The sequence below is a fragment of the Corvus moneduloides genome, chromosome 3, assembly GCF_009650955.1.
Source record: "Corvus moneduloides isolate bCorMon1 chromosome 3, bCorMon1.pri, whole genome shotgun sequence".
Classification (NCBI taxonomy): Eukaryota; Metazoa; Chordata; class Aves; order Passeriformes; family Corvidae; genus Corvus; species Corvus moneduloides.
In genome coordinates, this window is record NC_045478.1 from 14,413,750 (window position 1) to 14,429,053 (window position 15,304).

At 38.8% G+C, this 15,304-nt stretch overlaps 1 protein-coding gene across 1 annotated transcript in view; it reads right to left on the reverse strand.

Moving 5' to 3' along the window:
* Positions 1–3,323: 3,323 nt before the first annotated feature.
* Positions 3,324–15,304, reverse strand: part of GREB1 (growth regulating estrogen receptor binding 1) — an 87,963-nt gene continuing 75,982 nt past the window's right edge. The window contains 9 exon segments of the mRNA XM_032104489.1: positions 3,324–3,487; positions 5,138–5,276; positions 6,771–6,971; positions 7,507–7,642; positions 9,885–10,103; positions 11,709–11,883; positions 12,705–12,909; positions 14,039–14,200; positions 14,931–15,073. Of these exon segments, the coding sequence (XP_031960380.1) occupies positions 3,324–3,487; positions 5,138–5,276; positions 6,771–6,971; positions 7,507–7,642; positions 9,885–10,103; positions 11,709–11,883; positions 12,705–12,909; positions 14,039–14,200; positions 14,931–15,073 (1,544 nt within the window).

Sequence of the window (15,304 nt, forward strand, 5' to 3'; positions counted from 1 at the left end):
TTGGGTTTATCATACCTCTTTGTGTGAGTGACACCTTTCACCACAGAGTGTCACAGAAAAAGCCTTTGAGAAGCAACCCCCTCACAAGCAATGTTTAGCAACTGCTTTTAGATGCAGAGTGGGAGCTGAGATCAGTACATTCCCTACCACCACAACAGGAGGCACTTGCTAGGGAGGGATGAAATCCCTTATATCCTCTAGTGATTAGATACCAGACATTAGTGCTTAAATGCTTGTGAAGAGTGCTTTAATAGAGAAGAGAGGATGGTAGGAAGAAAAATAATGTCACCTTTCCAATAACTTTCTCTATATTTGGACTCTGTCTTTTGCAGAAGCTGAATCATAAACTACTTCAGTCTCTGACACACGATTCAGAACATGCTAATAATACTATCTGCAGGTGATAATGGTGGATGACTAAACCAGAAAGCATGGAAGGTGCTAGAGAAGAAGGCAGAGGCTATAAAAAGTTTGTTTGCTGTCACATTATCAAGTGAATCCATGGGATGGAGAGCTCTGCTTTCTTGCCACATCCAAAGCCAGAAAGGAAATAAAAGATTTGTGTGCATAATGGGCATGGGCCAAGCTTTCTCACAAAGATCACTAAGACTGAAAGCCAGTAATTCCTTGTCACAAAAAAAACAAGAGAAGTGTGGAGCTGGGACCTGGGTTCCTAGCCCTACATATGCATGTATGGTAAAGAACTACAGTACCAAGAGTTGCAGCACAGGATGCCAGTCCCACCCAAACAGATTTGCTTTAATTTATCATTGTTATTTATCTGTATTGCTTTATCACCTCAGAGTCCCAGGTGGACACAAATCCTACATTGACCGCTCCATAAGCACTTACTCTCTAGGGGGTCTTAGCTTGTAAGCTAGGTCAGGGATGAAGAAACTTCTGGATGGAGCTCTGGAGGGTGTCTCTCCCTGAGTCATCCACCATCATTTTCTGGCACCCTGTGAGCAAAATGCTGCGTTTTTCTACCATGTGGGTGCATAGTTGCACCCACAGCGTGACAGGAAGTACCTGCATTTTGGTCACAGAGTAAGGGCATATCTGGTCTTATTACAGGATGCGCTCCAGACAATGGCCTGTGCATGCAAGTTTCATCACATACAATTGCTCATATATATAGTCCATGATAGAGAATGGTTGCACTTGGTCACACAGTACACACAGGTCTGCTGAGGCCAGGCCCTGGGACTCCTATCCTGCAGACAGGACACAGTGTGTAGGTAACTCATGGAGAAAAAGGTTAACCTGGAACAACACTCAGGAGTATGATGGCTTCAGGTGACTACCGGCTGTATTTTGTCCAAGTTTTGAAGACTTTGTGGCAAAAGAGGATGTTAAGAAAGGATGTGATTTTTTTTTTTTTTTTTTTTTTTTTTTTTAAATTTTATTTTGTACTTTAGGCCTTTTTTAGTTTCTTGGAGAAAATGGATGTCTAAAGACTGACAAAGCAAATCTCAGATCTAAAACACAGAAAAAATTAATGGACACTCGGTATACATTGTTTAAATATTTGGTTACAGAAAAGGAAATTTCACCCACTGTCTTTAGATCTGAGTTCTCTCAAAACTCTTATACCTTTGAGGCTGTGTTGTGTCATAGGCCATTAAGTAGTACTGTATTTTCTCTTGATCAGTTCAGGTCATTCCTTAATTATATTAACTCCTTTCAGTCAACACTTCTCCTTTGTTTTTTTCCACTACAAAGATGTGTGTACTTGTTGGTCAAGTACATCACCAAGACACATGTTCATGCAGCATGAACTTTGTTTATAAAGGATGGATTAGATATAAATGTCACACTTCCTTAAAAAAAGTTTAAATTAACTAATCAACTGGTGAAAACTGAACAGTTAATATTATTTACATAGGACAATGCTCACCTTCCTTCACAAAACTTAAAGTGAATTCTCACTCTGAAACAAGAACAATGAAATACAGAAGCACATTGACTGCTAGCAGTTGCCTTGTAGATAGCAATCCACATCTCTTACAGAATTCACAACTCACAGAACTTACATTTTCTCTGTAAAATAACATAAATTAGCTCTTTGGCATAGTCTTACCAATGTCTGTGTTTCAAGGCTAGTACTGTAACAGACTCAGCCACCCAAAAGCATTTCATCTGTATAAAGACAATGATCCCCCCCATTGGTGTATCCATCAAGAAAGGTCTGCCCAAATATTAGATGGCCTCTGACAATGTCTATACTCATCTTTCCTACACCTTGACTGAGTGATGTTAGCACTGATTCTATAAAGACAACCAGGAAGTTTGCAACTTAGACAGCATTTCCAAACACCAAGACAAAGACAGTGACCACTGATTCCACATTTAGAGCATATGAAATATCACAATGCCCGGTGCCATTTTAGAACATGGTTTTAGATTTTCACCTGAATTTCTCAGCAATGTAATCTCCATTTTCTCACTCCTTTGAAGCACCTTGGCAAGAAAATATCCCCAGAAAGTGTATTGGGAGTGTTTTAGAACCATCTCATCTGCTTTCCTGAGTGCACTTGGCTCAGCTTGAGTCTACAGCCAGTCTATAATTCAGTCACAAAACATCACTGTTCTAAATGAAATAAATCACTTGCAGGTCAGTCCCACCATTTGATGCCTTCAGTTATTCAACTTAATATCAGTTTCAGGTTTAAATGTTTAGATCTCATTTTACCATCATTGTTAACTCTCCTCCTTACACTAATAAAACTGGACATATAATTATGCTTTTACTCCAACAGTCCTGCATGGTAAAACTACCCAGTGTGGCACTTATTCCAAAAATTGAAGCTCCAACTGAGTTCCTACTATTAAAGAACTATACTTTACAAATCTTCATAAAAGCCTATCTGGCTCAATCAGTAGCAGTATGCTACAGAACTGTAACAACTCCTGTTGCCCTATGCCAACTTTGATACACTAGACTTGTAAACCAAAACCTGCTCCTAAATTTACATTTCCTATTTTTGGAATGTACAAAAAGTTTACTAAAACTTTTCATTATGAACTTGCATGTGGTCTTCTTTGTCACAGAAGAAGTGCACTCATTGACCCCTCTTCTGACACAAAATGCTTTCCACCCTCTGTGTCTCTATCAGGAATTAGGGATGACTTCCATCAGAACATTAAATTAGAAAAGTCACTTCAATGTAGATATGATGTTAAACTGCCTGATTAGATATCATTCTAATAAACAGCAGAAAACAGTCCTGTTTCTGTTCAGAAAGCAAAACCTCTCAAAAGTAATTTCATGAGATAGTGGCAATTCGTGCCTTGTGTCATTCAGGAAATGTGTCTCTTTTCAATTAAATATGTCGTCCAGTCAGGAAGAAAAGTGGTCTGTCCTCTTTGGAATTGGCAGTCTGGAATTCATCCCGCAGCCGGAACTGCCATTCGTCTTCCAGCTCCAGCCGGACAACAGTTTGGCGGAGAGAATTGCGATCCTGGCAAATCACACACAGGGTGGCACCTAAGCAAACAGTTCAAAAGAAACTCACGTGAGTATCCCCTTTGTTCTCAGATCATCCACCTCCCACCGCCCTTTGGCACAGAGAACTCCACCACTTTCACATCAGGAGTAACAAATGGGCTTAGGAGAAAATTAGGCCATGGAGATAGGACTTGAGGACAGCTATGTTCAGCTACCTATTTGTCAAGGTCTTCTTCTGTAACTTGAGTTACCTCATAAGCATCTAGTAGACAGGAATAGCAGCACTTTCTGTGCTACTTAGGGTAGGAAAGGTAAAATTGGCAGGTCTAAGGAGGTGGTGATGGGTACGGGCAGCAAGCCAGATAAAGCCCTACATCCATTCCTATTGTAGCCGTTCTGATCATTACCTTTGTTGGGTGAAACCCTCACTCAGCAAAACCCACAAGTCAATCACTGTGATGGCTGACTAAGCTCTTTGTGCTTTGCTGCTCAGAAATAGTCTAAACATGTCTTTAAAACTAATCACAAATTTTAGTGGTTTTTGGATTGGTAAACTCATGTGCTGGCAACAAAGAATCTGGTCTATGTGGCTACAGACACAGGCAAACCCAGAATGCCAAAGTAAAAAAAAAATCATACTTCAGTAACCCATGCCAACTGTCCTGACTGGCATGCTGATAACCACTTTAACTTGCATGCATGGCTTCCTGGCTTCTGAGAAAAGTCCTCCTTTAAGAGGAAATAATTACCTCACCAGCATTCAGTAATCTAAATGAAAGATGGTGAGGTAAGAGGTAATGCCCAAGACAAAAAAATCCTGTGAATATAATAAAAAGAAACAAGACAGACAGTCACATGCTGTTTAATTCTCATGTCACAGGTTAGAAAATCAAGTAGACTGCCAGGGGAGACAGAGAAATCCCAAAGCAAACACAGTTTGTACTACACGATATAAAAATTGACTGGTTTATGCAAAACAAGACTGACTGGTAGCCTCTGTTTTAGATGCAACGAAGAACTCAGCAGTTTATAACAACTCTGCCAGTTTCAAGAGGCACTAACCACGGTGCTCTTCTCCCAGTGACAGTTATAGCTGAGTGAAACAGATCCCCAGAGCACCAAATGCCTAAGGTAGTAGCAGAAGGATCCAAAAGAAGCTTGCAATGTGACTGTCTGCAACATAAGTGGAAGTTAGTTGTCTTCACTGCTATCCACCATCATAAGGATTACATGGAGAAACTGGGTATTAGGAACAAATTTTAAATGAGCCAGTTTCTCTTTCTAAAAACAGAAAATAGATTTTGATAGAGGCTTGTCCATCACCCATTTTCTATTGAAATTTAGAAAACCTCCTAGAACACAGCAGGTAAATGCTTCATGCATAAATCTTCAATACTCAGTTTTCAAATACAGAGTAAGGAGTTTTGCACATACTCTAGGCATGATGATATGGATCCAACATTCCTTCCCACTTATAAATCTGCAGAATTTATAGCACTGCTATATACCAGTTTACTACAATGCAGAGCCAGCATGATCAAGCATCAGATTTGGGTGGGATATATAAAGACAAATAAGAATACATGCATATACATATACGTGCATATAGATTTCATATAAAATAGATTTTCCCCATATTCCCAGAGACCATGTCATCCAATTCTTTGTAATAAAATTATTGCAGCTCACCTTTAAGAAAATGAAACTTCTTCAAAAAGCTAGCTACAACAAAGGAGTCACAGAGGTACAGCAGGAGACCACTGAATGTCAAACCAGAGGGACTGATATTCAGAGAATGAGGCCGAGAACTCACATAGCAAACTGCAATCTGATTGGGAGAGGGTGGAAAAAAAATTAACATCTTTCGAGCTTCCATATAAAGCTAAGAATTTTTATGAAGCTTCCAGTATTTGCACCTGATTCAAATTCAGACTTTCTTTCCAACTACAAATATTATGAGCCTTATAGTTCCTTCCAAAACATCCCACTACTTATCAACAATATACATAAAGCACAATTCATAACTATGTATTGTTACTATTAATCACAAGGCTTAGATGTGATAGAGTTTGAAAGCTGCAGTAAAAATAGCTCCCCACAACCATAATGCTGTGACCTGCCCAGCACATTTTAATTATATGTGAGTAAATACAGTAACTGTGCAGTCAGACATGAAAATGACCCTTAGAAATTCTAAATTTCATTTACATTATGATAGGATTACTCAAGTCAGTAGAATTGTCCATATACATGAATGTATGAGCTTTCCTCTTGTCTGGTTTGTTTTTATGGCTACTCTTGATATCCACTCTTGATATATAACTGGGAATATTTACAGCCCTCTTTCAGGATTTATAAATTCAGATTAAGGAATCTTCCACATAAGACTTTGTTTCCAAAGTGCCACTGTATTACTTAATTGGGGCAGATCCTCATCTGGCATAGGTCAGCATAATTCAGTGGAGGAAGGCTGAACCACAGCAACTGAGACACTGTACCAGTATGCCTATTCCATATTCCTTCAATCCTATTGTATTCCAGCTCAGGCATTGAATTCATTTCATGTGCTGAATGAGCTAGAGCTGAAAGGATGCAATGGATGAAGACAGTAACAGTACAACACCCTCCCACAGAGTTTGTTTTTCCAAACATGGTGGGAACAAAAGCACAAGTACTCAAAATGTTCTGGGAGCAGCATACATGGGAAGGTTATTACACAGCTCTTTGGGAGAGAAGCTCAGTAAATCCAGCAAGACTGCATTTCATTTAGTATTCAAGTGAAGAGGTATAAACAGTCCCTCTCTCCTGAACCACACCACCCTAATACCAAATTTCTATCTACATATTTGAGTTGAAGTACAACCTTGGCTTTAGATCCAAACTCATCAGAGAGAGCCAACAGCTCCTGAAACCTAATGTCAGCTTCTCCCATTCCAACTGGTTGCCTAGTATTTGATTCTTAGCCTCAGCTTACCAGTCTAAAGTGAACTGAAACATCTGAATATATTTGAAGTGCTTTCTAAGGGTTATCTAGTATTTGTAACATCCTCTTGTGGAAGACATTTTCTGTAGGAAGAGCCAAATTATAGCAGATTGAGAAAACACTTCACAGACTATATTAGTAATTGGGACAATTCTGGGATTGCTCTCCATATACTTTAGTTGAAGCCTCTATGGGACTAAAAATTTGATTTTAACGTTATAGAGATGTACCTCATTCTTCAAAGGCTGTGTAAATATTATAAGGAATAAAATCAACTAACCCATCAAAAACAGAGCCTACAAATTTCTAGAGCTACTTGGAGATTGTTTTGTTCAGTACCTGTGGTCCTAAGTTAAGGTAAGAGTCCACAGATAGCACTGGATGGCTGTAATTCTTCAGTGAGAGAGGGAAGAAGCGATGGCTGTGATACTGCAGATACTTTTCAAGGAGCAACTGAGCAGGTGCTGCCAGGAAGGTGTGCTTGCTGTCAGGAGCACAAATGTACTGAGCAGGGGAGATTGAAACCGGAGTGTCAGATACCTATGAGGAAAAAATATTTCTCATACAGATCAATCTTAATCAATCAAGTTGTACTTACGTGAATTCTGGTTGGTATAAAACATAGGTTTACCCTAAAGATCTAAGTTTTACATAAGAAGAAAATTTATTCAGCCAAAAATATCTGCTACCAAAAAAGTTTCAGTTTCGTAGAACTATATTTGTGTTTATAGTCTTTGAGGTTTCTTCTTTGAACTCAAAATACTCCTACCTATGAAGTCGCATGAAGATGAGCAATTCTATAGCTGTAGATAAAGTCCACATAGTGAATGGTTACTTGGATTGCAAAGAGACACTATAAGTGTTTTCCGAAGTTTTAAAGGAAAATTATTAAGGAAGGGTATATTTATGACAAGAATCTTGTGGATTTCAGAAATAAATAACTAAAGAAAGCCCCACGTGGCAGACATTACTGGCAATAGATGGTGCATCAAAATACCTCAGGTCTCCTGGTTAAAAGGTACAAAAAAGGAAAACAGAATTTTAACAACAGTGCAACAGAGGTCTCAGTCCCCACCTTAGACTTTATGTGGAAGGATCGTTGTCCTCCTAGTGCAATTTGCTTTTTCATGACATTGAAGTGGTTGAACCGACAGATGAGAAGGCCAGCACTGTGGACACGCAAGTTGAAGTCAACATCATCACATGTAAATCTGGAAAGAATAAAATCATAGCAGGTCAGAGGAATGTTTCTCATCACACACTGACAAATACAAGGACTCAAGAGCCTTTGATCAGCACCATAGGAAGGACAGGTATCAAACATACTGACCCTCCACCAGTGCCTATCAGTCAGGGAAAGGGGCTTCAGCTTTCTAATAATAAACTATGCTGGAATCAGTTTGAGAAGATCAGAATGAGGGAGGAAAGCACTTAGGGAGGGAAAGGATCAAAAGCATAAAGTGGAAAGGCAGTAAATTGCCAAGGAAAATACCCAGGAATTAAAATATTTTCTTTGCCTTTTATTAAAATAATGTAGTCATAAGAAATTGCTACATACATTATTACCCCAAATATGGTCAAGGAAATTAATTCCTTTGACTTCCAAGGAAATGGACGAGGCCCTATATTTGATTTATCAAATGCAAAGAAGTACCTGACTACTTATTTTCCCCTCAGAATATGAATATCTAGCAATTTTTTTCAATATTCCTCTACAGAACTAATGTCATTTTGTTTTAGAAATGAAAACTATTTGAAGGCAATGAGTCTTAATACAAGAGAACTGCTGGGACACAGGAATAGATTAAGCAGAATGAAGCCAAACATCCCTGAACTACATTTGACCCATATAAAAAATATGATGGAACAGAATAAAAGGTAAGCTCCTAAAGCTGACTAAATTCAAATACTCCGATCTCTGGAAAATTCAGACTCAGTTCTCCATTTTGAATACATTTACTACAAAGGAAACAGGATGATGTGCAGAACCACTGCATTGACATTTAGGGCTTGAGTTTAAGCAAACTGAGCAATCAGTGCAACAGTTGGCATCAGTGAGGAACATGGCATTCAATTAGAGGTTTTTAAAGTTTTGCCTGTGATCTTAGCAATCCCTGACTGACACTGTCTCTGTGGTTTAAAACATACTTTTTCCTTGCCCAGGCTTGGAATGTCATACAATATTTCACACTCAGCAGTACCCACACACAGGATTACTGTGGGCTTTGCATGGTTCAAAGACAGAGGCAGGAAATGGGTGCTGTGATGTGGCATTCCTGACACTTTAACATTGTTGCTTGCACTCATATAATTTTGCTTTATTGTCATTGCCTCCATTTGCCCTTCATACATAATGCTTCATACAGTAACACAGTTAGGCAGCCCAGGAGCACAGTTCTGTACCAGGAGATGAACAGGGGCAAATTTAAAGTGCTCTTTTATAGTGTCAGGCTGGTGACAATAGAAATATACATCATCTGTTTATTCACAAAATAATGAAAGCAGAATGCTTCCCTGCAGTTATAAGTAAGCTTGGACTTCAAAAGATACCTTCTTGGGTTAGGAGAGTTCTTCTGAAAAGAAGTGACTTGCGGGGATTGAAGAGCTCAGTTACCTGAGTGTAGTTGTGTAGAGCCATTTAAATTACCTGGGCTATCCCACCTGGCTTACAGAAAACCACACAGATTTCATGTCATACCTGCCAGCCCCATATGGATGTCTTCTATATTCTAAGGTGCTGAAAGACCAGTTTTAGACAAGTGAATCACACCTCTAGTGATATGTCCCTCAGAAATCGGGGGAAACCCACCATTTATTTCACTCAGATCAGTGAAATTCTGTGAGATTATATACCTAGTGAAAACAGTTCTTGTAACTGTGGTAATACTGTATATGACAAAATTATAATCTGATATATCCTAAGTGTCACAATAAATGAAAAAGTGTGATTTCTGCGACAGCTGAATGTGAGAAACAACCACCAAGAACAAGACTTACTTATTTTTTTCTTCTGATTGTCCTGATGAGCACACATGTAGTATGCTGCAGTGTTGTGCTACTCAGGGTAAAAAGTCCAGATATATATCAGAACAAGATTTGGCTATGCACCATTCATCCATACATCCCTGTTTCCTTTGGAAGGCAGAGCAGGTAAGCAGACAAGAGGGGAAGCACAGTATTTACCAAAGGCCACTTGGAGTAGACCAATACTGCATGGCACACTGCTGAGTGTGTCTACCCTGTCATACAAATATGACTGTTTTAGTGGAACTATAGAAATTAATGTCTTTTTCCAACTTCCGGCAGCTTGGGAAGGATTTGAATCACCAGTAAGAAAACAAAATCTGTCTGCATGCCATTCACAACCTCCCTAAAAAAAACAACAGGAGCTTTTGTAAAACTTCCTTTATTTGGTTCATTATCCCTATTGAAAGGTGCTAGTGATTCACATACCTGTTCTGATTGTACTGTACATTCTGTGTCAGATCCACATTCAGCATAATGAAGTCATGCACATGGCAGCAGGAGAATGGTTCCTTGATCTCAGCACTGTTTGTTTTACTGGACCATTTCCTCATCCCAATTAGGGCATAATGAGTGACATTGGGAGTTGCTTCAATATGTTGCAGAATTTGCTTCAGGGAAACATTCCTTTCAGTCCATGTATAGTCACTACAATAATTATGAAAATGTGTTAATTTAAAATATATAGAGAACACTGAGAATCTCTTTCAGGTGAAGAGCAATTCTTAACAGTTGGAAGTTGTTATAACTTTCAGGTAGATAACTCCAGTGTTGTCTTTACTGTATTTTTCTGTCTCTCGTTCTAGTTAAAACTTAAAATTAACTGGTGCTTATATGGTGGGGACTGGTATGACAGATCTGAAACTTAGTCTAGATCTCTCCAAACATTCACTCAGATACATAAATCTTTAAAGTTACCTAGATAATATTCCAATGAATCTCGGAGGGTTGCTGACTTGTGCCATAACTTAAGCACAAAGTATTAAGATCCTTCTAGCCCACACCTAGAATCCATAAATCTCAGTTTTCATTCAGTTTCATTCTCTAAAAATTTGCTGTAAATTCTGCATGGCACTGTGACACTGAACCGTGCCATAAATCAAATCTCTCCTGATGGGAGAGGATATTTTAGAAGTCCTTGCAAGGAGTTCGCGAGAACAGAGACTCTTCCTGCAGTTTCACTGCTGCCAGATAGTTCTTTATTAAGTCTTATCAGAGGAGCAGAGCCACTAGCGTGACCCAGGCATAACATAGAGCAGTGAAAGAAGGAGAGAAGTGTGTGTTTGTCAAAATTTACACAGCCTTTTAAAGATAATTTAACCAATGGTTACTAAAAAAACGTACATTATTTTCACTTTCCTACCAATTATTCAGTAACACAGCCAGGAACTGCAGAATTTTTTGTCCAATCATCCCAAATTACTTTTACTGCAGAATATGGAGTTGTAGAAGAAGAAGAAGAAGGTTTGGAGAACAACAACAATCCTCCATTTTGATGTTTTTTGCTCTTATCTGTTTACTGCAAAGAGAAGCCTAAAACCTCTAAATTTTTCACCCTGTGACAATCTTACATAGTAGTCTATCACCAATTCACACCATTGTATTTTCTAGTTCTTGTCTGATCGTAGGCAGTTTTTTCCAAGGTTGGAGGTTAAAACAGTGTTGTTCAGGGGGGTAAAAACCCTTCAAAACAGGCAGAGAAATATTCTCAGCACTCTGGGTTCCTACAGCACTGTTCATGGAATAGATAAAAATATCTAGCGCAAAAAATATTCTAAAGTAATGAGAAATATTCTAAAGTAATGAGAACAAAAATACTAGTTCAGGGCTTTGGGGAACTTAGAGCCACACAGACTGGGACTGACAAAAGAGCCAAAGGAAATCAGTTGCACCACTTGAACAGAATTGTCATTTAGCTTCCCTAGAAAAATTTGATGAAAAATGTACATGTAAGTGTCCATGTTGTCCAGTGTATCAGGGAGCATTTACAGAGTTTGAAATCTGCAGTCCAAGTAACTCTAGCTTGGACAGCGATGGCTGCAGGGCACATAAATCCTTAGGGGACAGGAATGCAAGACAGGCACTACATGGTGCTATGCAAAGACAGATGCCTAGGAAAGTACTCTCCTTAGGCAAATAGAATTCTCTGCTTGTACAGGGTAAAAGCTGTAGCATAGCAAACATAATTTCAAAATTACACACAGAGAAAGGTTAAAAGAAATCAGATGAAAAAGCATATATTACACTATTTACCTTTTCCTGTCTCCTGAACAATCAACTTCTACTGCATTCCACATAACACAGGAGTCATCCGAAATGACAATGAAAGGCCAAATATCCTGGGGTTTTATCCCCAGCTCTTCCTGCCGATTCCGTTCAAGCTCCAGGTTATGATAAGACAACTCTTTTATCAGGAAGTGTGCAGCACCTGAAACCATGGGCATAAACCATCAGACTAAAGTAGGGGCAGAAATAGCTTGCTTTTAACTCAGAAGCCTTTTGAAGTGACTATTTCTGCAGACAAGGGCATGAATCACTCTGGAGGTTTTAACACCCCAACATCACCCAGAGCCCAAAGCCTTGGCTTTGTCACTTGCCAAGCAAGTGACTTAAAGAACCACATTGGGAAGGATGCAAAATGAATTTTGACTTCTGTGGTAAAGATTTGCTAGTGTCTTAAGGATTTAGTAACTACTTCTTTTAACCTAACAAATATTTGTGTCCACTAGCATCTCGTAGTGCAAAGAGTTAGAGATGTTGACTGACCAGCTTAATGACATGGGAAATTGTCCCTGATGATCTGCTTTGAATGTTTGTCACTACTGCTGTATATAAGTTGTTCCAGCAGCACAAGCAAAGAGCCGAATATTTCACAGGTGTTACATTAGCAGAACCTACCTCAGGGATGTACCCAACCAGAGCATCACTGCCCATGCAAATGATACGCAAGTTATTTCCACATGGAAGCAGAGTCAGTAAGTCCATCCGATTTAAAAACCTCAGCTTCTTTCAAAGACAATAGAAGAGAGTTAAGTATTTCTAGGGTGCAACACATTTAGCTTGTTTTAGGTGTCCTTAATTAAGAGAACTGTATCTTCAGCTGTGACACATTGTCTTCAGGAGGAGTCCAGATCACCAGATCAGACATCCTAGCTGCAAGGTGTGTGTCTGCATTTCACCGCTGAGTAACAACACCTCAGGGGCCCAAGTTGCATGTCCACATTTTTTAGAACTTTTTGTTACACTTACCTACTCCAGCACTGTTGAAAATGCTTGGAAGAACAAGCATGATGTGGTTGGGCCAATACTTCTTATATATGGCCATTTCATACTCCTTGACAACTAAAACATGCAAATGACTGGCTCCATCCATTGCATGATATAAATTGAAAAGCCCATGTTCATGACGACCAGTGGTGGGAGTAAAAGTGGGGCTTTTTATGTAATCTTCACTCTGTAGGTAAGAAGAAGTGTGAGCTTCTGTTTTAATCCAGAGAGAGAAAGCAGAAAAAGATTCTTCAGGAGAATAAACCAGATCCACTGACACTAGACAGACAGACACATTTTAGATTTCCTTGATAGGAAAATAAACAAATTTTGTAAGAGTTGGAAAAAAGAAAACTCTATCACTTGGCTTGTTTGTGTCGAATTTCCTGTGTGTTCACTCATTGGAGGAAATAACTTTCAGGGATGGGACTACACGATTACACGAATTTATTGTATTAAAATAACAAAACGCATCAGTCAGGGTGTGAGGCTTTACAATACCTCCGAATAATGGTGAAAGTCACAAGATTTAGAATTAATTTATAACTTTCTAATCCAATAGGCACTTAAAACAACACTTTGTTTTGGATTTGTGACCTATCACCTGTGGCACTTCTCACTGCAGTGCAGCTGCGTTTTGACCAATATATTCTCATGTCACGTACACACAGATGTCTCTCTTATACCATCTACATTCTTAAACTATATAAAGTCACACTATTATATTTAAAACTCTCCACCAGAACACCCAGCGTACATTTTACTTATAACTATAGGAACACAGGCTTGTAATCCTTTTGCTTAAGATCTATAAATCTCTATCAATTAAGCCAGACCTAGTCTCTTCCAGGGTTGTAAATCAAAGCCTCCTTTAACTGCAGGAGTTTCTACTCCTCTGTCTCCCACAGTTTGACTGATGAGAGTGTGGCAGAATGGACAGGACTGCTAACCTTGACCTGCCAAGTGCACAGGTACCTTGAGGCTAGACATGGAAAAGGATTTAGGTCCATATAAGACAGTAAGAAACACCTTATGCCAAAACTACAGTACAAATCTTCTGACTGGAGCAAGTGAATAGAAAAAGAACCAAAGGATCAACCTTGATAATGAGCAAAAGAAAGAGCTTATTGGTGGCTCGAAAATTTTTTTTCATGTATCCCATTCTGGGAGAAAATACAAACTTAGTATGAGGACATCTTCATTGTCTCTTGACAGTAGGAGTAGCACTGTAGAGAATACTAATTCAACAAATTTTGAAATTGGTGGTGTCTCTCTCCCATATATGGCCATAAATATAAATAAAAATATCCATTTACCTTATCTGTGACAAGTGGTAGCCTCATGCTTTCCAATTGTCTTCCTGGTTGGCTAAAGACAAAATGATGCTCCTTTGATTTTGGAATGATAAAATGCAGCTGGATCTCTTCTCCGAGCATAGAATAGGAAAAGGCAAATGCATGCAGAGTGGACTCATAAATCTAAGGATGGGAAAAATAGGATCATTCCAGTTAAAGTCAAACTACAAGGTCTCAGTGTAGTTTATATACATTTACAAAATTTCTAAACAGATTACAGTCACTTATTGTATGGCATTAGATTTTACTTCATTATTCGTAAGTGTTAAGCAACATTCCCTAGGCTACATCTTACACTAAAAAAAAATACACATTAAAGTGTTCCCTCTTTTGAAACAGTTGTTTCAGCTTCATCTTGCAGATTGTACCAACATAGGCTACTCTTGGCTTTCAGAAATACTGACACATAAAAGCCAGTATTTGCATTGCCGACACCTTTTTCCTCACATTGTAATAGGCAGGAAATTCGAGAGTTACTCTCAGTAAGAGCAAGTTGTACACCACACATAGACTGCTCTGTACTGGACTACTCCTGTATCAGAAGTAGCACCTGTTGCAGTTACTCAGGTGCAAAGTTTACTGGGAAAGTAGTTTTAACTTGTAGTACACATGCAGATCACAGCACTGAATAAACTAGTGTAAATGACACAAGGATCAGTCCTCTGATTTCCCCAAACCTGCAGCCTGGTCAAAGCAGGCAAACCTCAAGAAATAACAATATCTGTAAATCAGCTGTAAGTGTACACATATACAACTTCTAAGCCAATTTAAATACAGTGAATGTACACAAACTATGTTTGCATTGTGTCTGCTTCAGCTTCTGATCTGCAGAGCAGCATCTGGAAATCTTTACCTGGTACCTGGGATTGAAACCCATATACTGATGACACTGTTCACAGTGATGGTAGGTGTTATATGCTGCATATTTGGACAATCTCATCCTAGTTGTCTGGTGGCACGTGTACATATCTTCCTGTCTCCTGCTCATTGATCTGTCTATTAAGAAACGAAACAAATTAAATGTAACATATATTCAAGGCTAGAATGCACTCTCATGATAGACTGTTTCTGTCACTGAAATCAGATTCTAGGGAAAATGGCAATAATGAAACATGTACAAAACAAACTGTGAATTCATTCTGAGCACAGTATATTTTACAAATTGCAATGTACAGCAAAGGGAACTACAAAGAAGTATCTACAAATTCATGATTATGATAATTCTGT